Here is a 9,614-nt window from a genome sequence, read left to right on the forward strand (position 1 = left end):
CTATGTTTTGGATATAATTGAGTATACTGACACTTTTCCTAATATTGAACCAACCCTGCATTCCTGGGATAAATCCTACTTGATCATAATTTATTATCCTAGTGATAACTTGTAATCATTTTGATAAGAATTTATTTAACATTTTTGGGATTATATTTCAGGGAGCTAGTTCTATAATTTTCTTTATCTGTTTTAACTCTTCCTGGTTTCAGTATTAGCACCATATTGGTGTCATAAAAAGAGTTAGGCAGACTTCCATCTTCAGCTTTTTTTCCAAAGAGTTTATTTGGAATTGGAAACAATTGTTCCTTAAATGTTTGATAGAAATCACTTATGAATCCATCTGACCCTGGAGATTTTTTCTTAGAGAGTTCACTAATGGCTTGTTGAATTTCTTTTTCTGAGATAAGGTTGTTTATGTTTTTAATTTCCTCTTCATTTGATCTGGGCAATTTATATTTTTTTAAATATTCATCCATTTCACTTAGTTTGTCAAATTTATTTTCATAGAAATGGGCAAAATAATTCCAAATTATTGCTTTAATTTCTTTCTCCTTGGTGGTGAGTTCACTTTCGTCATTTATGATGCTAGCAATTTGGTTTTCTTCTTTCTTTTTTTAAATCAAATTTACCAGAGGTCTATCAATTTTGCTGTTGTTTTCATAAAAACAGCTCATGGTTTTATTTATTAGTTCAATAATTTTCTTGCTTCAATTTTATTTCTCCTTTAATTTTTAGAATAACTAATTTGGTATTTAATTGGGGGTTTTTAATTTGTTCTATATTTTTTTAGTTTCATATATAATTCATTGATTTGTTCTTTCTCTCATTTATTCACATAAGCATTTAAAGATATATATCCCCTTATAGCTGTCTTGAGGGTATCCCATAGATTTTGGTATGTTGTATCATTATTGTCTTTATCTAGGATTGAAATAATTCTTTCTATAATTTGTTGCTTGATCCACTCATTCTTTAAAATGAGGTTATTTCATTTCCAATTGGTTCTGGATCTATATCTCCCTGGACCCAAATGTTCATATGATTTTTATTGCATTATGATCTGAGAAAGATGTATTCACTATTTCTGTCTTTCTACAATTGATCATTAAGTTTTTATGTCCTAAATACATGGTTAATTTTTCTGTAATTGTCATGTACTGCAGAAATATAAATATATATATATATATATATATATATATATATATATATATATATATATATATATTCCTTTCTATCCCCATTCAATTTCCTCCATAGGTCTTATCATATCTAGGTTTTCTAACAATCTATTTACCTCCTTAATTTCCTTCTTGTTTATTTTATGATTTGATTTATCTAATCTGAGAGCTGGAGGTTGAGTTCTCCCACTAGTAGAATTTTGCTGTCTATGACTTTCTGTAGCTCTTTCAACTTCTCCTCTAAGAATCTGGATGCTGTCCTGGTTCTCCCATGGTCCCCTGGCACAGACCTTAGGTATTCTACTCTAAGCTTTTTCTGGGTTTTTTTGATCAGATTTTTGTTAAGAGGTTTCTCTCATGTTATTTCTGAGGAGAAAGGGAGAGCACCTATCACAGTGCCTGTCTCCTCTCTGCCATCTTGTTCAGGTATGAGACACTTAAATAGAACTGCGATGCCTAGACTCATTCTAGATATTCAATGGATGGTTCAGAATGCACTGAGCCACCTGTCTACCACAAGACTAAGTGCTAAGCAAAATTTCCTTCTGGCAAGCATCAGTGGCAGCAACAAGAGCAAAGTTAAATCAACAAAAGGTCAAGTTTTACTGCAGAACCACAAGTTGTCTTCACTCTTTGAATGCCAGGACCGTTCTGACATGTGTACTGCTTCTGATATTGCAATGCCAGGTGAGCACCTTTGTATGAAATCAATTCCAACATAAAGTGAGCTATTACTCTACATATGGAGGATTGGGGAAGGTGGGAGAAAACCATTGAACCCTAGGATCCTGGTGATGGATGCTATTTCACTCCATGTCCCCCATAATAAAATGCCTTTTCTCTGGTTGACCTTTTATATATGGCACAGCTCTGTGTATTCCAGCATGGCCCATATGAGGATGATCATCACATCAACACCATTCAAAAGGAAGACATCTCCTTCCATGCTCTAGACATTAAAAAGAGGAACAAACACTATTGGGTGCTGATAGAGTCCTGCAGTGACCATCACTTTATGGTGGTGTTGGAGATATGAGATATGAGACTTGTAACATGGTCCCCAAGATTTGTTTGTCAACATTCTGCTCATGGGGATCCAGATGCAAGCAGAGAACTTTGCTTGTAAACTGAAACCATTGGAGACTGATCTGGAAAGGCTCAATCTATTATATCCATGATGATTGGTTGGTCCCGTCTTGATCAGATAATGACTTGCTTTTGATGCATTCACAATAGGTTTCTTTACCAGTAATTGAAATCTCAAAATCATGATGAAGATTAGCAAACTGTAGAGTTATCAGAGCACGGATTTATACTCTAATGAAATATAGTTGTTCTTATTAAAATAAAAACAAACAAAAAAAGTCAAAGAACAGGTTGGTCCCTCATGACCAGTTCAAATCTGTCTTAATTGTTAAAAATTAAAATTCTTTCTTTTTTTCATCTTGAGCTTTAACTCTTCTATCAGGGCAAATGTTACTAACATAAACATAAAGTTTTCTCTTTAACAATCTGGGAAGAATCAGGCCAGGAGACTTTTTTAGGGTACTTTCTCTTTGATTTATCATTGAGGTAACTAGCCTATTCCACATCTATGCAAGTCAGGATTTATGAATTAACTGATAGGGCATTGAAGAAGATAATCCTCCAAAACCACTCCTCTTGTGAGGTGATTGATAATCTAACTCCCCCAAATCATGCAGAGAGCTCTGAAAAACTGAATTTCACAGTTCTCTAAAAGGTTTAATAATTTACATTTATTGAAGCAACAATCACTCATTTTTGTTTAGCCTTGGAGGTGGTATTATATATATATATATATATATATATATATATATATATATATATATATATATATATAGTTGCTTACCAATATATGTCAAATAAAGTAAAGTAAAATTATGCAAGTTTTTTTTTTAGGTTTTTGTAAGTCAAATGGGGTTAAGTGGCTTGCCCAAGGCCAAAAAGCTAGGTAATTATTAAGTATTTTACACCGGATTTGAACCCAGGTACTCCTGTTTTCAGGGCCAGTTCTTTATCCACTGCTCCACCTAGCCACCCCCAAATTATCCAAGATTTTAAAATATATTTCTTCTTTTGAACATATAGCTATAAAGTGGCTTTTAGCAAATGTCCAAATTAGAGAACAGAAATCCCTTACCAATTGACTTGGTGTGCATTACAGCTGGGGAGATTGAAGTAAAGAAGAGGATTCTTTCTTCTTTATGAATCACAAAGTTATCTCATGTCCTCTTGCCCTGTGCCAAAGGACAGAAGGCAATGAAAAGACAGAATTAATCAGAGATATTTCTCTGCGTCTTCTTCCTTCCCTTCCTCTTCCTCTTCCTCTTTCTCTTCTGCTCCTTTTTCTTCTCCTCTTCTCCTGTTCCTCCTTACTCCTCCAATACTTTCCTCTAGTTTTCCCTCTATCTTCCCTCTCTATCTCCCCCTCTTGCTCTCCCTCACTTTCTTTTTATTTCAATCTCCTTCCTTCTCTTTCTTTCTTTCTTTCTTTCTTTCTTTCTTTCTTTCTTTCTTTCTTTCTTTCTTCCTTCCTTCCTTCCTTTCTTTCTTTCTTTTTTCTGTTTCATCTTCTTCTTATGTTTATCTGAGTTGCATTCATTTTCCAATTGATTTTATTTTTTGATGAGTTATATTCTTTTTTTTATTTGATTATCATTAATTTCAAAAGAGCTGATTTCTTTGGTCAATTTTTCATAATTTTCCTGCATGGCTTTCATTTCTTATTTTCCATTTTTCTTCTTCTTCCATACTTATTTCTTTTAATAATTTTTAAATTCTTCTATGGGATTTAGAATTTATGTCCATTTCAAATATTCCTTTGGAACTTCCCATGTTGGGAATTTGTCACTGTTTTCTTCTTCTGAGATGGCATTTTTTATCATCTCTATCTGAACAGTAGTTTTTTATGGTTCATGTTCTTTTTTACTTTTTTGTTCGTTTTGATTTTTGAACTCTACACCTGTTGTATAGGGAGTATAGTCCCAATCTTTTTGTTCTTAGGCCGGGGTATGATTCCTTGGTCTATTGCTTCTCAAGAAGCTACCTATGCAGAACAGACATTGTCTATGCAGATGTTTCTCTCCAGCTTTATGTCCATGCTTTGCTGACACAGTCTTGTTTGTTGCCCCAGTGTTCTCAGATTCAGACATTTTCTCTGGATAAAAGCCTCCCTGCTGATCTGCTTTTTAGCTACTGGGAACTGGGCTTCTGATTAGCTGTTGTTATCTGGTCTGCAGCTTGGGTTGGAGCCTACTGTTGAATTTCTGACTCTCCTGCCTAGCAGGGTTTTACTTCCCATTTCTCCTCCCACCAAGAGAGAGAGAGAGCTTTATTGAAACTACCCACCCATGATGTCTATAATTGAAATTTTAATTTAATTTACTTTGGTGGAATCAATAACTTTAATGTCTATGTAGAGGCTTTGTCTAATACCATATAGGGAAAAGCTGTACTCCTTGGGAGCAATGCCCCACTTTATAATGATGAATAATCAAGCAGCAATAAGAAGCAATGATTGTGTGAGGTCTTACCACTATTTGTTTCCATAATGCAGCTAATATTTCAAGCATTCCCTCAACATTCCTCCATCATCTAAAACATGAGCTATAAAAATTGTTCTTGTGTGGGTTCTTTAAAAATCAACTGTGACATAATTCTGTCTCATCTTTTCTATCTATACCCTTAACAACTTTATTTGTACAAATGCTTGTATGAATCAAAAGTTCCAGTTGGGGAGTAACTACATGCTACAGTGGATAGAGTGACAGCCCTGGAGTCAGGAGGACCTAAGTTCAAATCTGATCTCAGGCAGTTAATAAATACCTAGTTGTGTGACCTTGGTCAAGTCCCTTAATCTATTGCCCTGCAAAAAAACAAAGTAAAAAAAATTCTAGTTGGGATGTCAAAAATAGCAGTAACCAAACATTTCCTATAGAATTTTTCAGCCAGATGATCTTGGACAAATATAACTCTTTATTTTATATATTGCTTTGCCTGTTGTCTCTCTTGTTATGAATTACTTCATTATAAGGTTTTTTTCTGATTAGCACAGCAGCCAATAGAGAAGTGTTTCACTACTGTTTTCTCAATAACTGGTCATCTTTGATTTCAGAATTGGTGTAAGAAAGACTTCAGTACCATTTTTATATAAATTTCTTTTATTGTTCATTGAAACATTTTTAAAAATATAACTGTTAGCTTACATTCCTTCTTCAGGAATCAGTCTTGTTATTGAAATATATTCTCTAATCATCCTGGTTATCAAACCTTTGAAAGAGAAACTTGCCAAAAATATACCTTTCCTGCTGGAGGTTTCCTTGCTAATGTTAATTTCATTGATTTGTTTTTACAAAAGCTCTCAATTTTTTTAAATTAAAATTGTTCACTTTCTTATTTTTGTCTCATTACCTTGTTTGAATAAGTTGTTGTTTGTCCCTTATTCATTTTTTTTTTATTTATTTAAGGTAATGGAGTTAAGTGCCTTGCCCAAGGTCACACATCTAGGCAATTATGAAGTGTATTGCTGTCAGAATTGAACTTAGGTCATCCTGACTCCAGCGCTGGTGCTCTAGCCACTGGGATGCGCTTCATTCATGAAGAAGACAAAGACACATCAAGGAGGTGAAGCAGTGACAAATATTTGAATTGGATTTAAGTGAAGGGAGGGTTGACTTAAGTCACCTTTCTCACTATCTCCTCCAGGGTCATCTGGGTCTAATTGTCAGATATGCAGCAGGACAACTGAAGATGGCCCTAGATGTGAGACAATCGGGGTTAAGTGACTTGCCTAAGGTTTTATAGATAATAAGTGTCAAGTGTCTGAAGACAGATTTGAACCTCTTTATTCCCCAATCAGTGCTCTATCCACTTTAGTGGTGGGACTCACTCACTGAGGGGAGCCAGGTAGTGGCATGTGGGATCTTCTCCAAGAAAAAATGAGACTGAGACCAAAGGGTAAGGTGAAAAACCAATGGACATGAAAAAGCAGTTTTCAGTGGTCCTCTGTGCTTTCCTTGTCCCATTTGTTATCAGCCTTCCTGGGATTATTTAGACAAATACTCTTCCCATAGATCTAGTGATCAAGGGGAATCTTGATTTGCTGATTTATTGATAGGTTGACCTTTAAAGTTTACCTTTTGCTTTTTTGTCCAGTATTCCTCTTGCCATACTCTGTGGTCCAGGTAAGCAGGCTTACTGACCATCACTTATCATTTGGCTGAATGACACTCCACTGCTCTTATTTGTTGCTTTTCAAAGTCTAAGCAATATACTTCTTCTTCAGGTTCATCTCCTGTTTGCTGATTCCCTCCAAAGCTTTTGTCAGTGTCATATTAAGGATTTCTTCATTCTATCATTTGCTTCTCCCCAAAATACATTTAATTAAACTGATTTCACATATCTGTGACACCTATAAATATATATTTTCTAACCCCTGAAGGCAGAACATAGTTCACTTTTATTCACTTTTATTCTCATTTCCTAGATTATAATGAGTAGAGAGCTGCAACTAATGAATATTCACTTCCTTTTGAGTATCCTTCAAATATGGGAAGAGTTAAATCATATTCTCTCCCCAATATAAATGACTTACTTAAAGACATCAGAATGCATTGTTTAGAAGGCTATCAATACCTTGGTTTTAAGCCACTGTCCTTCTTGTCCAAAGTGTTTTATAATTTACATTTTTAATCTTAATGCATAAAAGATGATAGATATTAATTAATATTTTTCCATTTATATGAAAAGTAAAATTTAAAATTTCATTCTTTATTTTACAAGACAAATGATAGGTCTGGTCCACAATTTCCTCATGGCACTTTTTACCTCTGTGTTTCTAAAAGTGTAGATAAATGGATTTACCATAGGGATTAGAATAGTGTAAAATATTTCCACTGATTTATCAAAGGAAAAAATAGATGGAGGCCTTGCATACTCAAATATGCATGGGACAAAAAACAGCACAACAACTGTGATGTGGGAACCACAGGTGGAAAGGGCTTTGTGCCGAGCCTCAGTATTATATTTTCTCAATGAGTGCAGGATGACTCCATAAGATATAAGCAGGAGAAAAAAACTTAGAGTACAGATGAACCCACTGTTTGTAATAACCATGAGTCCAAGGCTGTGAGTGTCGGTGCAGGCTAGTTTCAACAAAGGATACAAGTCGCAAATAAAGTGATCAATCACATTGGGTCCACAGAAAGGTAACTGAACCATGAATAGAACCTGGATAAAAGAATGTAAAAACCCCCCTGCCCAGGCCACACCAACTAGTAGTACACACAGATTCCTGTTCATAATAGTTACATAATGCAATGGCTTGCAAATAGCAACGTATCTGTCAAAGGCCATGAATATAAGGACTATAATCTCAGAGCCACCAAAAAAATGTGTTGCAAAAAGCTGAGTCATGCAGCCTTCAATAGAAATGGTGTTTTTGACAGAGATGGACTCCGCTATTAGCTTGGGGGCTACAGTAGAGGAAAGACAAGCATCAAAGAAAGACAAAAAGATTAGGAAGAAGTACATAGGAGAGCCTAGGAGAGAGGGAGTATTGGTGATTGTTAAAATAATAATCAAATTTCCCACAAGTGTTACAAGGTAAAAAAGTAAAAAGATAACAAACAATATTTTCTCAACATCTGGAGTCTCTGAAAGTCCCAGCAGAATAAACTCAGTAACATAACTTTTATTTTCCATGATTTCAGTTCTATGGGCCAATCGTTTCATGGTCATAGGGTACCTGCAAAGGCAGCAAAAAAGAAATGTATTTTATGAGGATTATTTAACTGTTGAGATTGAAATTGTTATGTTATACATTTCCCCTATTGTGAATGGCACAATACATATTTCCAAGGAATAATGAAGCAAGCCTGCCACATTAAGGATATGGGTTAAGATGTTAAATTACACATAGACACACACACATACAAACATGCATGTACATCTAAATAGTTTCTAATATATCTTATGTTAACACTAAGAGGCAATGGGCAAATATTTTACCAAACTACCCCCTAAATCATGATTACATTGACAGAAATTTTTTCAGATAGGCCAGTTTGGAAAAGCATAAAAATTTAAATGATTTATATAGAGAAATACATGCATATTTATGTGTATTTGTATGTATATACATATATATGGCAAATACATTCATAGATGAGATTAAAGCAAGTGACAAGATGGGCCTCAATTGAGTTTCATCATATTAATTGCATTCAGAGAAGAATCTTATAATATTACTATTAATAGAAAACTGAACGGAGCTTTTAAATGTTTTAAAATAATTATGGATGTACATCAATGAAAAAATTGTCACCATATTTATGCCTCATACCTCAAATTCATATGTGGTATCCAGGAAGATGAAAGGTCCTGAATGAAAATTACATCAAAAATGCATATTACCCAAACCAAAAATTCACTGAAAAAATTCAAATTAAAAGTGAGATTATCTAGAAATATTAGTCTAATGATTTAAAGGGCTATATTGGAGAATCAAAATAAACAAAGGATTGGCCAAAAACTGACATCATCAAATCACCTTCCTGGAATGCCAGATTAAAAAATGAAATATGTCAATTTACTACTTAAAGTCATGGGATATACACATATGCACATAAATAAAATTATAGGTATTCTATAAGCAATCTCTGTCTCTCTGTCTCTCCACTCCCCCCCTCTCTATCAATCTAATTATCTACCTTTCTTTATGGAATTTTTAATTAAAGTCCTATGACTTTATATTCTGTCAAATATATATATATATTTATATACATATATATATATATATATATATACTATATATTCTGTATAATATAACATGTATTGAAGGAGAGAGCACAGCACAAAGATAAAATAAAATTAAAGTTTAAATACTGAAATTATGTAAGTTCCTTGATCAATGGAACTACAATTATAACTCTTGAACCTACAAATTGCTAACATCTAACCTGAAGCACTTGTTTTGTCATGAGAATGCCCTTTGCAGATTTACCTTAGAAAAGAGTGCATTCCTGGGGCGGCTAGGTGGCACAGTGGATAGAGCACTGGCCTTGGAGTCAGGAGTACCTGAGTTCAAATCTGGCCTCAGACACTTAATAATTACTTAGCTGTATGGCCTTGGGCATGCTACTTAACCCCATTGCTTTGCAAAATCTAAAAAAAAAAAGAGTTAGCTCCTTAAAAATAGTTAGGTTATTCTTACTTTGATGCTTGGTTCTGATGCTGTAATCCTTTCAACAAGCCCCAAACCAATAGAGAGTCCCTTAATGTGAACCACAATCACACAATCATTCAAGAGATCAACAGAAGAGTACATGTTTTATATATATATATGCATATGTATATGTATATATATGTATATATATGCATGCATTTTATTCTCTGTGTAATTAACTCTTACTA

At 34.2% G+C, this 9,614-nt stretch overlaps 1 protein-coding gene across 1 annotated transcript; it reads right to left on the reverse strand.

The window, feature by feature from the left end:
• Nucleotides 1-6,971: 6,971 nt before the first annotated feature.
• On the reverse strand, nt 6,972-7,904 carry LOC141517013 (olfactory receptor 4C15-like). The gene has a single exon (XM_074227952.1). It carries the CDS (start codon nt 7,902-7,904, stop codon nt 6,972-6,974), a length of 933 nt encoding a protein of 310 aa, XP_074084053.1.
• Between the last annotated feature and the right edge of the window lie 1,710 nt (nt 7,905-9,614).

The sequence above is a fragment of the Macrotis lagotis genome, chromosome 3, assembly GCF_037893015.1.
Source record: "Macrotis lagotis isolate mMagLag1 chromosome 3, bilby.v1.9.chrom.fasta, whole genome shotgun sequence".
Taxonomy (NCBI): domain Eukaryota; kingdom Metazoa; phylum Chordata; class Mammalia; order Peramelemorphia; family Peramelidae; genus Macrotis; species Macrotis lagotis.

Coding starts and splice junctions, on each gene's coding strand:
- LOC141517013 (XM_074227952.1), bottom strand. CDS start 7,904: ATGGAAAATAAAAGTTATGTTACTGAGTTTATTCTGCTGGGACTTTCA.